This window comes from Pholis gunnellus, assembly GCF_910591455.1.
Source record: "Pholis gunnellus genome assembly, chromosome: 18".
Taxonomy (NCBI): Eukaryota; Metazoa; Chordata; class Actinopteri; order Perciformes; family Pholidae; genus Pholis; species Pholis gunnellus.
Window position 1 is genome coordinate 8753869 of NC_136545.1, and position 18655 is coordinate 8772523.

At 41.1% G+C, this 18655-nt stretch overlaps 2 protein-coding genes across 2 annotated transcripts; one reads left to right on the forward strand and one right to left on the reverse strand.

Annotated features, from left to right (window-relative positions):
• The first annotated feature begins 2229 nt into the window (after positions 1-2229).
• LOC306710127 (progestin and adipoQ receptor family member 3-like) lies at positions 2230-7547 on the forward strand. Its single transcript, XM_079178521.1, has 7 exons — positions 2230-2357; positions 2576-2811; positions 2950-3112; positions 3930-4085; positions 4197-4394; positions 4481-4571; positions 5440-7547. The coding sequence occupies exons 2-7, from the start codon at positions 2615-2617 to the stop codon at positions 5574-5576; spliced, it is 942 nt and encodes a 313-aa protein (XP_079034647.1). The 5' UTR covers positions 2230-2357; positions 2576-2614; the 3' UTR covers positions 5577-7547.
• A 2353-nt stretch (positions 7548-9900) lies between these two features.
• slc26a1 (solute carrier family 26 member 1) lies at positions 9901-18221 on the reverse strand. Its single transcript, XM_079178848.1, has 8 exons — positions 18090-18221; positions 14340-14805; positions 13760-13966; positions 13218-13464; positions 12898-13129; positions 12263-12446; positions 11831-12118; positions 9901-11698 (listed from the first exon to the last, which is right to left on the reverse strand). Exons 2-8 carry the CDS (start codon positions 14727-14729, stop codon positions 11117-11119), a joined length of 2130 nt encoding a protein of 709 aa, XP_079034974.1. The 5' UTR covers positions 14730-14805; positions 18090-18221; the 3' UTR covers positions 9901-11116.
• Between the last annotated feature and the right edge of the window lie 434 nt (positions 18222-18655).

An 18655-nucleotide genomic window follows, 5' to 3' on the forward strand; every position in this document is an offset into this window, starting at 1 on the left:
GCTGCTGCACACGATCAGAAGAGCAGCAATGTCAACAGAACGGAACTTCCCTCAGGATTCTTCAGATTAAACTGTACTGAAAACAGAATTTCCCTCAATAAAAAAAGCTATTAGAATAGCTAATAAGGGATGATGAAACAATAATATTAATGTTAAAATATCAGACAGATTAAATCTAATTAAATTAGAAAAATCTAATTAAATCATAATTAGATACTTTATAAAGAAAAGCTAAGTAAATATGAATTTCTGTCATGTAAACAAAAATAGAATTGCATGTAATCTTGCACGAAAATCTTCATAACTTTTTATTTTGTCTAATTGTAATCCTTTCCGCTGTCATACACCAGTATGCTTTTATTTTGAAAGTAAAAACACATGTTCCTGTGTTGTAGATCTCATCTCGGACTTGACTTCTGGTTGCCAGAGCAGCTGGCATAAATAGAGACTGACTGAGGTAAAAACAGAATAGAAAGAATGGCAGACAGGATGACTGCCCTACAGAATATATGACCCATAAATATTATTGGGTTTTAAAACAGAAGTAAGGGAGCCTCTTATAGAAACAACGAATCCCTTTTCTTGTTGGTATTTGAAAAGTGTTTTTATCAGGGTGCCATGTTTCAAGACTTAATGATCATTTGGGCAGTGGTTCATCACAGTGCATTTCTCGCTGACTCATAAATCACTCCCTGTAATTATCAATGCATGCGTGTCTTTTTTCTTCTCAGAACAAACAAGTGCATCAGGTTCCAATGAACTTGTTGCAGATGGAAAAAGGAATCAATAACCAGGCCAACATAACGCCCTTGGTATGTCAGAGTGATTTGCTGCCTTGCATGAGTATTATCCAAAATGTTACTCCCCGAAATAAATGAAACCTACTCTTTTGTCTCACAAGAAGAAGAAAAAAAAGACAGGATTTATTGATTGTTAGGAGCACGTCTCGTCAACACCAAAACATGAGCATGTCCTCAAAAGCACATCATGTTTAAAGACATTAACATCGAAATATGTTGTAAACATACATCATAAATATAAGATGTCCAACACATTCCGGGAGTTATTTTGTGGTTTAGCTCTGTAATTATACATGTCATTGTGTTTGCAGGGATCTGATGCACCGATGCTTGCAGCTCCCCAGTATGTTTAATTTCAACTTTTAAGGAGGATGAAGTCATAACATTAAACCACTGACATATTAACATACCAAAGTCATTTTGTCAGCACATTTCATGGACGGCTGTTATGGATTATGTGATGTGGGCCTTGTTTTTGGGTGTGGCAGTTGTTCTAGGAGACAGAATCATTGCACTCTCTCTTCTCGATTCAGATAAACACAAACTATAATGTTTACGACAACTAAAGAATGTCAAAAAAGGAAAGAGAGATTCCCAAGTATTGTAAAATGTGTTATGAGGAAGATACTAAATGAACTGTGGGCAAAATGACTAAATGGAGTCTAATCTGTCAAACTAGAAATATTTAACCATCGGCCTTGGAACGAGTTGATAAAGAATGTGTATAATAATGGCAGACTATGTGGAATAAAATTGCTTTCCCAACCTTAACTCAAAGTGGAAATGAAATAATTCTGGGATGTTATGGCTAAAATAGGAAAAGTTAGCTGCAGGTGGATGGCTACATGTATGTCAGAAGAAGGACTGGTCTTGTTTATTCCAGGCTAAAAGGACTGATGGCAGAATGGAGGGATCACTACCATGGCAGCCATGCTCTCATTTGACTTCATTAAAAAAACATAACAGAGATTGTGTTTCATCATACAGTGATTAGTCTGTGACTATATCCCTCCATCATAGCCAAAAACAAATGCAATTTCCTTTGGGGTGTAGCCCACAAGTCTGGTCTTTTAAATGAAATACATTCATAATGTCAGAAAACAATTTGCATTGTAATTAATGATTGCCAAAAAGCAAGGGCGTGATTTTAATTTCAGTTTTGGTGGAGATATCTCCTGGGAAGTGCTCACAGCTGTGAACAACAATAGACTGTAAGATATGTAAGCTAATACTTAAGCTTTATGGAGAGGAAAAACCTCATTATAAGCCTTTAACATGGGATTTAAGAGGTATTTCTGCAGCAAAGATCAGAAGATTATTTTGGCTCCAGGTGCAATCCTCCACATTTACCAGTTGGTGGCAGTAACGCGCCGTTTCCTCCTTTAATACCAAAAAGAAGAAGATAGGTTTGGCGTTACACAGCAGCTGAGGATATGTGTTTTGTTTGTTTTCTTCAACAAAAATGTAATCATTGTTAACGCAATGCTAGCTTAATAGTCGTCCGGTTATGGCTGAATTGCCTGAACAAAGACATCGACGGTCCGACTGCGTCTAATGGTGAGCTTTGTAACCCGGGTTTGAATGAGTTTAGCCGGCTACGCTACAGAAAAATGCCTGTCAAGGTTAGCGTCGCCGTTATCCGGAAATTGAACTTGCTAACGTGGCTTGACAACAATGAAACGGTCTGACACATTGTTCCAAGAGGCCAGTAATGAACTACACAGAGCTGCCTTCTCCTTGACCGGTGGTTTCCTCTTCCTCCCCCCCTCTCTCAGCCTTAACCTCTCCCCGGCTCGCCAGTGGCTGAGACCGCGATGCTGCTGAAGATGCCCCAGAAGCTGCTGAAGACCGCCCACTACATAGAGCTGGGCAGCTACCAGCACTGGCCGGTGCTGATACCCCAGAGAATAAGGCTGTACACCTACGAACAGATCCCCCTCTTCCTCAAAGAAAACCCCTACATCACAGGCGGCTACAGGGCCCACCTGCCCTCCAATCTCTGCCTGAGGAGGTGGGAGTCATGCTGGAAATATATATATACTTTTTATATCATGAAGTGCTTCTTCTGCATGTTATAATGAACGTTCTAGTGCGTGTTAGTGTGTTCACGGCCTCGTTGGTGTGTGTTTTCCCTCTTTTTCCGTTGCAGTATTTTCACTCTGTCCAATGAGACTGTGAACATTTGGAGCCACCTCCTTGGTTTCCTGCTCTTCTTCTCTCTGGGGGTCAACGACGTCTCATCAGTACTGCCAGCCTCCGGAGCGAAAAGAGAGGACTACGTCATCTACGTCATAGGACTGTTCTGCTTCCAGGTGCGTGCGTGCGTGCGTGTGTGTGTGTGGGTCCTCTGGAGAAGTTTCTGGTATCAGAGAAAGTTGTTCACTGTGCCGTTTAGACATGCAACTGAATGCAAACTTAATATAACTGTCTTATTCTACTCGGTCCTCCCAGGGTCCCATGTTTTTGAATTCTTTACAACTGTTTACAAGTGTCAGTTAATTATGAACATCTGCATTATCTGAGTAGTTGTACTGTGTATAAATAAAGCATGTATGGCTTAATAAACTGATTCATGAAGGTTCACGTTTCTTGCCGCAGGCGCAATCAGTTCACCTCAACCCACACAGGTGTGTAAGCTGTGTGTAGCTGTTGTAAAGGCTGGACACAGTGTGTTGTGCTGTAAAGAGCTACATTAGCAATGGTAGAGTAGTTCAGAGACGGTGTTAATTGTTTCCGTGTTAGCTGTGCGCGCTTTATGTTGTAGGTTTTGTTGCAGCTGATGATGAACTTGTTAATGTAGTAGATTATAAGTCAGTGTGATTCCCACTTCCAGTAGGTATATAGTGTAGTACACGTGACCCGCACACCCTCCTTAAACCCCTTTCTTTGTCCGTTTAAGTGCATATTGTGAGTATCTAGACTATCCCTAAAAATTCCTTGAGTTAAGTTAATGTATCATAGTCGCTGAAGGATTTTGTTGACGTACAATCAGAAATGGTGAAGATTTATTGATGAAACCAAAACTAATCATAATAAAAAAAGGTCTAAACATAAGAAAAATTGGTGTTGGATGTCATGAGTGCAATTGTTTCCCAGTCTGTAAATGGTACTGTGTGTTTTGTATCGCAGGTGTGCATGTTGTGCTCTGTGGGGTATCACTCGTTCTCGTGCCACCGATCAGAGAAGACTTGCCGTCGCTGGCTGTCTTTGGACTACGCGGGCATCTCTGTCGGCATCCTGGGCTGTTATGTCCCCGGGATCTTCTACGCTTTCTACTGTAACGCTGTAAGTGGGAACGCTCAACCTTTGTTTTTTTTTCTCCAGATGCTAATAAAGAAGCCAGATGCTCCGGCTCTGATTAGACTGCATCTCACCCGTCTCTCTCCTGTCTTGCAGTTTTGGCGACAGGTCTACCTGCTGACGGTGCTGTCCCTGATCCTGGCCGTCTTCTGCGCTCAGGTCCACCCTCATTACCTCAGCAACGAGTGGCGGCGGATTCGGACGACGATCTTCTGCTGCGTGGCCGGCATCAGTGTGATTCCTGCATGTCACTGGGTTTGGCTCAATGGAGGATTCAGCCCTGATGTTGTACAGGTCAGGAAACAGCACATCTCAGCACTTTCCTCCCCCGACTATACAACGTTCAGTCATACGAACTTTGTTTTTTGTTGTATGCGCAGCTGTTCCTGCCCCGTGTGATAGTGATGTACCTGATCGCTGGATCTGCCTTCTTGTTCTACGTCACCAAGATCCCTGAACGCTACTTCCCCGGTGAGTCATTCTCCTCCGTCACTGAGGTCACTGTGTGACTAGGAATAAACAAAAGTGACAATTTATTTTTTTCAGTGTAAATTGTGTTTTGTTGCGTCAGTGAAGAGAAACCCAGTAGTTCTGTAGAAACAACCTGAAAACCACTAACGGTCATCACGTCTGAGGTTTACCTTAAACCTACTGCAGACATGGTCTTAAAGAAGTAAAGATATCAAGGAAACGCTACAATACATATTAGAATAACGTGTAATTACATTGAAACTCAGTGTGTGTAAGGTAGTGGACATGTTGCAAGTTTAGGACATCTGAAATGTTCAGTCTACTAAAGCTGAAGTCACAGAAAAAATAAACCAATCCATACTGCAGTTTTCATATAATTTTATATATTTTACAGATTAGGGAAAAAAAGTACATTAGATTTGTTTAATACTGATCCAAATGTATTTTTGTGGGAGTCAGTAGTGCACGTAGACTTGACATGATAAAACCCACACTGTATTGTTGCCGACCTGGAAAAATCAAGCAGCTGTAACAGATTTCCTTAATTACCACTTAACGAGTCAATGCCCAGTGCTGTGGTCTCTTTCACGGCAGGAAAAATCACAGGTGCTACTAATAACAATAACGATGGCACCACTCTAGGCAAGTGTCTCAGTGAACCGTTGAAGCTGTGTACGCAAGAATATAAGGATGGACTGATATATGACATGTTTAGGTACTATTTCGAGACAATATTAATTATCCTCCTAAGATATATTTTCATTCTTGTACATGGTGAAGAAAGCATGAGAATGGAAAAAAACAATCAATATGTACAGTATTTAGAGCCTTTTTCCCCCTCCCCCCCCTCCTCCTCCTCCTCCTCTAGGCCAGCTGAACTACCTGGGTGCCAGCCACCAGGTGTGGCACATACTGGTGGTGGTGATGTTTTACTGGTGGCATCAGACAGCCGTACACATCATGCACTTCAGGCACAGCCGGTCGTGCCCGGCCAGCACCGGCTAAGTTGAACCGATCCAAGGATGTTACGGAAAGGCAACCAGTTGCAGGCTAAAAGCTATACATATTAGCAGACATCAGTTACACTCCTCATGTTAATATTCCACCACTTCTTACCAGTTAGCTGCTGGTTAGAAGTTGCTGCCTAAAGATTTTTCAACCACTAGCTTGTGACTATTAGCTGCTAAGGTGTAAAAACTGGGAGTCTAGCGGTAGCTCTTAGCGTTCACTGAGCCCTTGGTTACTGTTTGGCTGCTGTTAAAGGCCAGTATATACATTAAGTCTACTGTCTCCAACAGTAGATATATTTTAAATCTTTAAAAGAAATCGCTTAACCATTAAGATGCATGAAGCTGGAATTTTAATTAATTTGTAGAAACAGACTACGGTTTGGTGTTTTTACTTGGTGATCATTTTTTTTATCTCATGGTTGGTTGAGATTAGGAATTTTGTTTTTTGTACAGAAGTTTTGAAAAATATCTCAGAGGATTCTGTTGAATCGAACAAGAACGCCTGCGTGAACAATTACTTTTTTTTTGTGTATTTTTTGTGTATCAGTTCCTACAAGGTTGGATTGTATGAAAAGTGTTGATGAAATGTGGAAAGCACAGAACAAAAACATGGCAACTGGAAATTATGAACACTGTGAACTCATAAATAATGTCTCAACGCCTCGAGCATGTGAAGCTCTCGAACAAATAGTTAAAGGTCAATCTGTGATATCTACAAAGAAATTGTAGAAACCATATTTAGCCTCCAGTACATTATTTTCTTTCTGTGTGTACTGTCTTGTCTTTGGAACAAATAAGGTGGCAGTTTTGAATAACGCTTCACGGTGGCCAAATCCAGTACGTTACGGCTACACCAGGCAAGATGTCATATCGGCCTTAATACCAGAGCAACAGAGTTAATCAATATACTGTACAATCAGCCTCTTTTGATATTATTAGTTATTAGCAGAGTGTTGCGTTTAAACTGGTCAGTAAACAGGATGTGTCATCACAGGGCAAAGGATGGAAAAAAAGCTCCGCCCCACATCCGTCTCCTGACAGCATGGTAAATGATTCCGGGCTCGTATTTAAAGTCACAGACTACTGTATGTTTTGTTAGAAAGTGGTTCGTGAAGCGGATTCTGCATGAAATGAGAAAAATGTTGATCGTAATATGGATGAAATAACCCTTTAACAACAGCTCGAACTTTACAATTAAGACAACAAAAACACATTTGTTTTTTCTTGCTGACAATCCAGTTAGTGGTAGCACTTAAACTGTCTGACTGGTCATCACCTGTGGCTGATAAGGCAGGTAGCTAAAGCCAAAATTGTTATCAGATTTCACCTTTGCAGCCCTTTTGATCATAAAGTCGGTCATAAAGGCTAATTGTGTGACACAATTGTCGTGATTTTCTGTTTTGATGCTGTTGTTTAAAGGAGGCCAGTGTTAAGTGTTACAGCGACCTGGAACAAAGTATGGGGCATATTTCAATGTTTAGACTTTACTTTTTTGGCATAGTTCCAATCATGTTTGTACATTTTTGCCTTATTATCTTTTGAGTATTTGTACTCTATAAGCACTTCCTGTTACAATCTGTATTGGGTCAAAAACGATGATCAAACATCTTTGCTGTTACACAACAAGGCCAGTAGTTGTTTTTATTTAGTACAATTCAATGCTTGGAACAAGTTCTGAATTTGAGTGTATACTTACTGCTGCAGAGCTGCAGAGCTAGAAGTGGCACTATGAAAGAAGTGACTTTATTTTTGCCTTTTTTGAGTGTGTTTTTAGTTTTCATCATGAACTGCGTGATGTAAAAGAAAAGAAAAAATCATCTCATGATTGTTTTATCCCGTGTTTGTGTTTTCCTTGAATATCATTTACATGATAAAGCACTGGCGCTGATTTACGAGATATTTATTTCAGTGCCTATGTGAAATTATATTTATATTATATTTTTAAACATTTTGAATGAATAAAGAATGCTGGGAATTAAATTGTTGGGTTGTCTTTAATCAATAGCTCAGGAATACTTTGATTTTAATGTCTTTATCTATCTAATCCATATCAATCCCATTATCATTGCAGAGGACGCATCATGTGCTTATTTCTGCTGTTCATATAATTGAACAATAGAGGGCAGTATTGGTTCAAGAGTTACCAATCCACAAACAAGAGTTCAAAGAAAACGTTGATGCACATTTTCAGATTTCTTTGTATAAATCACACTGACGCACACATTCGGTTCACCTGTTTGTTGCCAGTGCTGAGTGGACTGCTGTGCTGCTGGAGCTTCCTCAGAATCAGAACCGTTTATTGCCATGGTATGTAGAACATACAAGGCATTTGACATGACGGGAGGTGCATAACGTAACAATCAACACAGTGCAAAGTAGAAACATTAAAATTTACAGAAAATATAAAATAAAGTGCACAACGATCAGATAACAGGACTATAAACAAGTGAGATGTAAGTGTCGTGTAAAAGTGTTGAGTGTATTTAAATAAGAACCTAGAAGGGATGTGCAGGGGAGTGACCGGTAGGAAATTGTCCTGGGGATGACAGAGTCAGTGGGGGACCCGGGCTCTGAACACTGGACTTTTTGAAAAAAGTGATCTGTATATAAAAAGGAGATGGAGACAGTCTCAGTATTTGGCTGATCTGTTTGAGACAAGAATGCTCTTATGAAATTGACTGTTTCAAATTGTACATATTTGTTTCTAATGTAATGGCTCCTTATATAAAACTTGTAAAGAATTGTTTTGTCTGCTGCCTGAATCAATCAGGGGCCGGTGTGTAAGAGCCATTCTGTTATTATTTTGTTTTGTACAATCTCCCACCACTTGGGGGCGTAGTGCCACTGTCAATTAGCCACAGGCTAATACATCAGGAGGGTCACTTGTTGCAGGTGTTGCTGCCTTTTTTTGATAAGCAACAGGGTCACTACAATCACAATAATATGATTTAGTCCCATATAGTAGCCAACAGTTGTATTACGTCTGTATGTAGTCAACAACTGACTGTCATTTCAAATATAGAAATTGAACTGGGTGAATTATAATACATACATATACATACTCTAATAACAAATGATCTGGGCTGGATTAAAAAATAAAATACATAACAGAAAGCTTTTTAAAAAATGTGCATCTTAAAATAAAGTACTTCATTTTAGAAAAATGAACTGAACTGAATTGACTTGCAGCTTTACATTTTAATTTAGGTGTGAAGTGCATCCCTGGTGGGAGGGACTAAGACGCAAGGAAAAGACGTAAGTGGGGGAAACAGGGATGCAATTAAGAGACTTGGGATGTTGTGCACTAAGACTATCTCAGTTGTTTCAGATTTATTTAAAATACAAACAATAATTTTGTGATTTAACTTTTGTCTGGTGGCAATGTTGTCATCCTGAATGATTGTAGTTTTCTTCCACAGTGGCTTTGTCAGTATGATGGTTATGTTAGAAAATGATATACCATCACATAATCACCTCATGCTGTAATGAATAGTTGTGCAAATGGTGTCTGAGACAGGAATGACGGAAAATCATTGTGAAAATACAGTTGTCTTATAGTTCATTTTAACTGGGTTTAACTAGTTTTGCTTTGTTAAAGGAATAGTTGGACATTATGAGAAATACTTTTATTCACTTTTTTCTGAGCGTTTGATTGATACCACTCTCATGTATGTCTGTTGGAACAAGCAGCTTAGTTTAAAGCATAAAGACTGAATACTGGGAAACAGCTAGCCTGGGCCCTCCATAGGTAACAAAATAGGCCGACAATGCACCCCTTACAGTTTAATGTGTACAAAAACCAAAGTGAAAAAAACAACACTTTGCCTTTTATAATAAGGGGTTCGGAAAGATACTGCTCGGGCACATAACCCCATTGTAAAAAGCTGAATTGTCATTTTTACACTTCAATTTCTGTACGAATTCAACAAAGAAGATAAAACATGTTAATTAGTGAGCTTAAGAGGTGCTGCCACTGAAAGCAGATTTTGTACATTCAGACTTTCCCATATGTCCAGTCTTTGCACTATAAGCTAAGTTAACCAGCTGCTGGCTGCAGTTCTAGAGTTAATGGACACAAATGTGTCCCCTCCAATGAATTGGGGTTTGTGTGACCATGGGGGCAATAGCTCCTGGTAGGGTCTCCAAAGGCAAAGAGTTGTAGCACCTCAACCTGGAAAAGGATAAAAAGTAACATTTGTCATCAATAGATATTCCCTTGCTATGATAAATGTTTGTTATTAATGTAAATAAGACACACAGACACAAGCGCTTCACTAAAAACGTATCAGTTTAATTCAAGTATTGAACATTAAGGCAGTGTTTGTACTGTGTAGGAATGTTGAATGTCAACACTGTCACGTTTTTACAAATCTAAAACATGTGATGATTCAAGTTCCATTAATGCATGGAAACAGTTTGATAACAAAATAAGTGTAGGAAAATATAAATTGTCAAGTTTCTCAATTTTACAAACACAAATGCCTATATATTAATACAATGGTGGTTCATCAAAACGTCATGATAAAGTAGTAAAAGTAAAAATGCATCCTTTTTTAAGTATAACATGAAGTGGGGTACTTTCAAGACAATTGTTGCACTTGGCAGCAACAGGATAAAAGACTTAAGGAAAAACAGTGATTTAATAACAAAGTGAATAAATCTGCTCAAATTTTGTAAGTCACAAAACATGTGATTCAACAAACCAGTAGTGGCGAAGTACAGTATGTGGCATCACCTGCTGCATATCAGTTTAGATATACATTTCAGAAGCACCTAAGAAGAGACTGCAGACGTGTGTAAATCCTTTATTTTTACGAGAACAGATCTAGAGCAGGTACAGCTGCCATTAATGGGTCACCAGAGAACAGGGCAAGAGTACAAGTTGTGATGAGCCAAGGTTTTATAGGCAAGGCTGTCTCGGTGCGAGACCGAAGCTGAAAAAGCACTCCTCGTGGGTCTCGTAAAGCTTCTGTTGCCGCCACGAACGAGTGCTTCTTCTTTAAGTCAGGAAGAGTTTAATTAACTTGGCCTTTAGACATGATTTTGAGCTCCAATGTCACAGTTGGAAGATCAGGAAATACTGTTAATAGTGGCTGAATCTTCATGTGTGAACTCTGGACTCCTGGATCAGAGCCATTATGGACTTTGGCCAAAGGCTTCAAGTGATATAAAAAGTTAAAACAGCTTTCATTGCAGTCAACGTTGCTTTTGACAGAGTGACACAAATGTGTTCTATGACTCGGATATTAATCAGCTCTTAATAGGAACAAACCAGGGAGTTTGACTACGTCGGGCCTTGTACCTGTTACCATTACCTGCTGTCATTTTGTGGTATTTCCATCTGCGTCTCCTATATTGAAAAAAATGACATCCAAAAATCTGCTGGATGACTCAAAGCTTGGATTACAGAGGTTTTGCTGAACCACATGCTGTGCTTCCTTATTTTTTTGTAAGGCCACCGTAGAGGACAGTTAGGAGGGAGCATTTACAGACTAAGCTAGCAAAATGGTCTGACCTCATATCATGATAACATACCTAAACCACAGAGTCTTCTAACCTGCTTTCTGCTGCCGCAGATGTACTGTTTGCATGGAGAACCGCCGTGTGAACTGTATGAAACAGCAAGCTGCTCATGTCTTTGTCATTTTTCCCAAAGAATTGTCCTTTCTGCAGGGCATCAATGACTGAGGTGTTGCAGTTGGCGAGGAGCACGCTCACACTTATCTCTTTATATTCACTGACCAGCCCTTTAACTGTGGCCATGCCTGTTGAGTCAATGAAGGGTATGGCCGAGCAGTCTAAGACTATTGTGTGGAAAGCCAGTTCTCTCTGTACAAGTCCTATAACCACCTCAGAGTTGTTTTTAACCCCATTTGCCTTGCCAAGCTTTGAGGACATCTCTCTGGCCTTCTTCTCTGCCTTTCTCCTCTTAGTCAGCTCCAAGAAAGGTTCAACTCCGACAGCTTTGTAGAGGGATTTTAGGAACGAGTCCTTGTTCGCGTAGTACAGCGGAGCCTGGAAGCGGAACACCTGAACCCGAGGCGGCGCCGTAAGGTTCGTGTACTCGTCCAAGTCCTCGTAGAGATCAGTGTCCTTGGCCCGGCCCAGGAGAGAGACCTGGCATCGGACATCAGATTAGATTAGATCATGAGATAACCAAAGGCCAATAATTGTCTTTTCACATGCTGGAATTATTGTCATTTGTATCAGCTTTCCAAAACCATTATCAGCATTAAGTCTATTACTCACCTTAGGGTTCTGGGTCATAAAGATGATGCAGATCATGGAAAAAAATACTCCGACCATGAGGCCCAGCTCCACACTGATCAGAGCCGTGGCCGACATGGTGACCAGCCACACAATGCCGTCGTTCCGGCTGGCACGCCACTTAGCTGGGACATCCATGAACTTCCTCAGTGCCCCACGAAGGCTTACAATGATGATACAGGCAAGGACACACTTCTGGAGGGCGTAGAAGAAAGGCGCAAAGAAGAGAAGGACGAGCAGGACAACCATGGCGCTTATCAGACTGGAAATCTGATGGAGGAGCAGAGAAATGGAGAGAAAAAGAGACCGAGGAAGAAAGAGAGGTTTTATAGTGAGCATGAACAGATACAATGCGGTATGTTTTGCTCCTCAGGACAGACTTTAGTGATGTTCCTAGAAAAGTAGGACATTCACCTGTGTCTGGCAACCTGTTGAGTCCTTCACCATGGTTTTTGCCAACGCTGCACTGGTGGTGAAACAGTGGAAGAAGGAGGGGATGATATTACAAAAGCCGATGGCCAGCATCTCCTGGTTGGGACGAACCGTGTAGCCATTTTTCTTAGCAAACATCTCGGACAGCGACACCGTGAAGGCAAAACTGCAGGATAAAATGAAAGGTTGGTTTACCAATTGAGCCTGTGAATTAGTCTTTGCTCTTACACGCATGTGAAGAACTGTTTTGTCCTGATGTAAACGTCCAACAGAAGTGTAAATGAAATAGCATTTTATCTTCCCCATAAAATTACTACTTTTGCATCTTTAAAACGTATTAATTAAGACTCAATTGATATCTCTTTAAACTGTTTCAAAGCATATTAAAATGCTGATTGGCGAGTGGTTACCATCATTCAAATAAGCCAATAAATGTTTATCAGATAGAGTACAAACTGTCCATAGTTGTATGAATTTTGAAGACATGCAATCAGATGAGGGCACGTATCCTTCCCTGACAGACGATAATCCGGCAACTAAATTGCATCTTTAACAATCCATGTAGCAGACACACGTGGAGGCCAAGCAAACATGTTGTTAAACGTGTTACACATTACCTAATGACTGCCAAAGGAATGGCATCCAGTATCAACCGTGACATCAGAGTAAAGCTGGGCACCTGGGGAGGAATGAACCCCGTGGGGATGTGACCGGATACGCTGGAGCCATAATTGCTGTTCAGCTCCCCAAAATGGCTGGCCAGGGTAGCTCCTGCCACAACTATCAGCTCAGTCGGCAGAGGGATCTTAAGACGATCCTTGTAGCGCTCCTGGATCTCTTTCCCCGCCACTACAATCACAAAAATCCTCATGTTATTCCATATCAAAGACAGTTGTTAGGAACAGTGTTGTATATCATTAGCCGTTTGTAACTTTACCTAATACAGAGATACAGATGGCGCTAGTGATGAGGTCACACAGGTTGGCCTCATGAATGTTGGCGAAGATGTTGATCCAGGTGACCACAACTGTGCCGTAGCCCTGGTGACGGGGGATCTTTAGACCCAGCAGGTATTTAGCCTGCACGGTGAGGATGGTGAAAGAGGCTCCCGTGGCAAAACCATCAAGCATTGGAGCCGAGAGGTAAACAGAGACGAAGCCGAGCCGAAGCACGGCCATCACGACCTGGTGAGGAGGTTAGGAGGTGGAGCGGGGAGAGGAAGACGAACACAACGAGAGGGATAAGAATGAAAAGGTGAGTCACTTATCAAATGAAATATCAAGTATAATATAAGTACGGCCTCAAACACTAATTTTTACATTATTGCCCATTTATGATGTTGTCATCGTGCCACCATCACTATCATCGCCCTACCACAGAAACTGCTTGCAGAATTTCACTATAACTAGATAATAATAAAATGAGGGCCTAAAAGCATTTTCCAAAGCGCTACAAAAAAAATGCACCTGCATATATTACCTGATAGACGCCGACCAGGAAGGTGAGGGCAGCAGCGATGCTGATGGAGTAACACTCCTTCCCACACTGCAGACCCATGAGCTCCACAGTGTGAAGTGTACCAGCGGTGAGGTTAGTGCCCAGTGTGGCATTAAACACACCAGGGCCAGACGCTGTGGAGTCCTCATTGAGGTCAAAACCTGCCAGGAACATCTCCTTATACACCACCTGCATTAGAAGAAGTCTTAATTAATCTATTAACTAAAACATAAGAAATACAATCCTCAGTGGCATTAAGTGCAATGATCTTAATTGACCTCTTCCCAGTGACAAGTAGTCTATTGGAAAGAATTGGAAACAATGTCAATGTACTCATTTCGAAACTTAACATTGTTTACAGCGCAAAATAAATATTACCCGTTTAAATCTGCAAATATAAAAACATAGTGGGTTATTTTATTCAAATTGCTTTATTATTTTGATTTAATCTTCATCCTTTTTTCATTACCATTTTTTAAAATAAATACAATTTCAATCAACATTTCACGACGGACCCAAATTGTATGCTCCTTGCTTTGCCACCTGTGATCCATTGCAGTACCTGTCCAACCATGAGGCTCATGAGGCTGAAGATCCCCACAGAGACATGTCTGGACGTCCCCATGAGGAAGTAGATGATGTTGGCGTAAAATGAGGTGTATAAACCATAGATGGGACCCACTCCTGCCAGCAGGCAGTAGGCGATGGCCTGCGGTACCAAGATGATGCCGATGATCACCCCGGACATCAAATCGCCCCAGACGTACTCGCGGAGCTTGTATTTAGGCAGCCAGCGCACAACGGGGAAGAACCCGGTCAGGGTGGATCGGACTCTGGGCACCGAGCAGGCCACACCCTGCTTCAGCTTGGACTTGAGCACTGAAACCGTGGGCTGGCGCTGGCGAGCCCGACGTTCCAGGACAGGTGGCGTGACCTTGGTGACCTCCTCCATGGTCTTGGGGAGGAAGAGGAGGCAGCAAGGTGAGAGGAAGAGGGAGGGGAGGTGGATAATGTGGTCAGCTGTGCTCCTGTAAGATCATCAGAGGAAAAAAGAGGCGGGGAGGGAGAGGTACAGGACAAAGACAGGGAAATGGTTGACTTTCTTATTTCCAAAACAACCAAAGGTGATGGACTGACATTTTGTCCGTTGTTAATGAGCTCCTTTTTTCCAGAACACAGGTTAATCAGTGACTAAGACGTATAGTTGTGAGCATTTGATAGTACTGTCGGCATCTGTAAATTATTACAGTGTTGGGTTATTTTGTCCACTTTAGTCCAAATCTTTGCCAGTCCTTCACCTGAACTGCATGTATGTTTTGACACTAACTATTCACTACACTGATAGGTCTGCCAGTGCCGCACCACTTGTTGGTTATCTGTACATGCTTTGATGTGTCTGATCGAGGTTAAGTGAGGACAGGGACATTATAAAAGTATGCCAGAGCAATAGGTGAGCTAAGAAAATGTCTTTATATGGACTGCAAGAAAACCGTACAATCGATCTTGGAGCTGCTTATGGGAAATAGAAAAGTCTCTACATATGGACATGTTTAGCCCTGTTAGCTAAAGAGCTCTATGGCAATTTGACGGATTGCCATCAAATTTTGGACGAGAGACTTCGGACAGAGCAGAGTGAAATAGGTTTCTTTGACTTTGCTTTGTGTGTGTGTGTGTGTGTGTGTGTGTGTAGTTGGAGGAGCTCAGCCCCGACAGAGAAAGCAGAGGAGATGCTCGCTTCACCGTGATTAAAAATTACACCAAAACATTCAAAAGTACCAATAAAAATGCAACTCTCATAAAAAGTTTTTGATTGTAAATTATAGCATGATTTTTTTCTTTGGTGCTCCTGCAGGTCTTGCTCTCTAATGTGATATTTGAGGGATTTCTGATAATATAAATAATCAATTCTCAAGTGGTAATAAATGTAGCACCAAATCTTAAATGGTATCAACGACTTACGAGACCATACACTTCCATCGTCATGTTCTAAGCCCTCATACACTTTCAAAATACATTTCAATTCAATTCATTTCTTCATATTTATTTCTGATTCATGAATAGAAGAACTTGTGCTTCATGTCAAATTAATCTTTCAGTTCTTAGCTTTCAGATGATGTATACCACTTCTATGTGGCACATGCTGTTGACCTCTTATCTACCCCTGAACATCCCCCGCCCCCCCACCCTTTCCCCGGTAGGAAAAGGGTCGGAATGATCAGGGGCTTAAACTTTAAAGCAGTTGTTTGAGTCAGCGTTACACGATGGTCTAAATTCAGTTTCAGTGTGTTTCCACGGAAATGTATACCATGAAACTGGTTGAATTGTTTTTAGAAACCATAACTGACCAGATGAAAGCCACAAAACACTTTCATGCCACTCATGAATGAAACTAGTGATCGACGGGTTGCAGAAAAGCCTTTCTCACGAGGTTGGCTGTTTGCAGAAGCAGCTGCGTCTCAGCGGAGATTATCATGCCACATAAACCATTAAACACTTTAAATGATGTGTTATCAGCCTCTGCCATCACAACACTGGTACGTGCTGTGATTTAGACTTCCTGTAGCAGCGCCAGCAGCTGTCGCGGACCGATATGATAGGGGGGATGAAGAATAGAGGAATGAGTTATTTTATGGGTACTTACATCAGATTTGTCATGTTGCATTTGTTTAAGTTCCAACATGCTTTTTTTTCTGTCTTTTCTTTTTCTACCCGCTGTTTCTTGGCAGTTTTACTTTGCTGGACAATAATTGCTCACTTTGCATGCACAAACCAATACAGAGGCCAGTCTGTGTTCATATGCGTCTTATAAATCCAACCTGACCGTTTTAACAGATAAAAGACTCGGGAGATAAATAATGAGCCGGTAACAATTCCCCCCCAAAAAGAGACCAATAAATACTTGTGTTCAACACTGCTGCCATCAAAATGTCCACCTAAACAAGGTTTTCTTTCAAGAAACACACCTGATTGACTGCTGAGCATGGCAGGAGTCACGCTGAGGACCTTTTGGAACCAAATAATAAGATTTACTTCAGCGTCAACCCTGAACAGTGCTGGAAACGTTTGATCAAAGCTGTTAAACCGCTTCTAATCACTGTTATCCGCCTTTTAATCATGTGATAAAGGAATCACCGCTTCCTGCTCAGACATTACCATAGACTGTGTAGCTTCCTTTCTTTGCCTTTCATGTAAAGTTGAAGTCTTTTTTTATCGAGTCATGTTACAAGTCTAAAGGGGTGAAAATAACTGGCTTCACAGCTTAAACAGCCCCCTGTTACTGAAAACTCAGAGAGGACTCCTTATTCACCAATTTAAATCAATCAAGTCATACAAGGTCTTCAATATCAACTTTTTTTAATCCACTGCAGTTGACTACAACTGAAATATAATGAATTGTTATGTATTAGGCACGTGCAGATATAAACAAAAACATTAAGGTGTGATTGTGGTGACCGAAAGTATAAAGATATGCACATTTTTTGACAAATATCATGACTTTTAAAAACCGTAAGCATCAGTCAGACCCTGAGTTGCTGAGTCTTCGAACGAGACGTAAGCGGGACAGCTGCTAGTTTCAACACTTGACAACCAAATACAAATCTGTTCAATTTGCACAAGAATTTAGCAAGAGCTCAATACTCTTTAGACTTCCACATTAGCTTTGTGGCTGCTGTTGATTTGGAGAACAGGTGCTTTTAAAAAGACGCAAATCATTCTCCAACCCTTAATGTTTAACTCAACTTGCAAAGCCAACAGTCGACAGGTTTTAACATCATTAAACAAACGGTGACTACAACTAAAAGGACATTCCCACGTGCTTGACTTTAATAAACTAGATATAAGAGGACTCATGTGGAAAATTACTCGTGAAAAAAAAGTAAGAACTGGCTAGTTTCAAGGCTAAAGAAAGGACCAACCAACAACTCCCCAATGTAAGTAATGGTTTCCAAGATCAGGTAACTTATTAGCAGAAAACTCTAAAAATCAACTCAAACCGAAATGGGAAATTTGAAACTGATTGGAGCATTAGAGCAGAACTGTAGGACGTCCTGTTCAAAAGTAGTTACTCCAACAATTAATGACTGTCGACATCCCTAAATGACCTATGAGATAACGTGTGTGCTGCCGTAGACATCTTATCACTTGCAGATGATCAAGACTGTGCTCCCAACAGCACCCTTTCTGCTCTCCAGCTCCAGTCATATTATCACTACTCTTAAGATGCTTTCCAGAAGGACTAAAAAACAACTTTGAAAAGCATCAGTGGTTCTTACACAGTTACAGTCATTCACGTGTGACCACACACACTCACCTGCAGAGTCACTGGCACAGGGACAAACAGGACCACGGGTCTCTGATGTGTCTGGTTTAAAATCAGCTCCGTGTTGGCTGCCCTTGACTTCTTCTCATTCTCTTCCACTCTTTATACGTCTCTCTCTCTCTCTCTCTCTCTCTCTCTCTAATGGCATCCGAGCAGCCGAACAACAGGAGAGGAGAGTTTGATCTCTGCTGGACAAATAGTGAGATAAGAGCAGCCCTTTGCTCACCCTCAGTCTGTCCCCTATTGGCTTGGTCAACAAGAGTGGGTGGGGCTTGTCAAAATGGGCCCCAACTAAAAAGCATTTGTGTGTGTATGTGTGTTTGTGTGTGTTTCTGTGTGTATGTGTGTGTAGAGGAGGCAACTCTGGGCAAGAGGTTGAATCCAGTCAATATTTTACTGAATCACAGACTATATCTGCCCTGCAGGTGGCCAGGGCCAGCAATCACCTTTGCAAACGTGAGCACAGACCCGTATGTCAGCATGTCATGCTGTTTACATACATCCTAGAGTGGACTACATAGCAAACAGAAGATAAACCCCTGTTATCTGTGTGAACG

Bases quoted from the DNA above. Each gene is read 5' to 3' on its own strand.
- LOC306710127 (XM_079178521.1), top strand. From the start codon at position 2,615: ATGCTGCTGAAGATGCCCCAGAAGCTGCTGAAGACCGCCCACTACATA. The intron at 2,812-2,949 runs GTGGGAGTCATG...TTTCCGTTGCAG, and splicing joins TCCAATCTCTGCCTGAGGAG to TATTTTCACTCTGTCCAATG. The intron at 4,572-5,439 runs GTGAGTCATTCT...CTCCTCCTCTAG, and splicing joins CCCTGAACGCTACTTCCCCG to GCCAGCTGAACTACCTGGGT.
- slc26a1 (XM_079178848.1), bottom strand. From the start codon at position 14,729: ATGGAGGAGGTCACCAAGGTCACGCCACCTGTCCTGGAACGTCGGGCT. The intron at 12,119-12,262 runs GTGAATGTCCTA...CTCCTCCATCAG, and splicing joins CAACAGGTTGCCAGACACAG to ATTTCCAGTCTGATAAGCGC. The intron at 11,699-11,830 runs GTGAGTAATAGA...GTCCGATGCCAG, and splicing joins TTATGACCCAGAACCCTAAG to GTCTCTCTCCTGGGCCGGGC.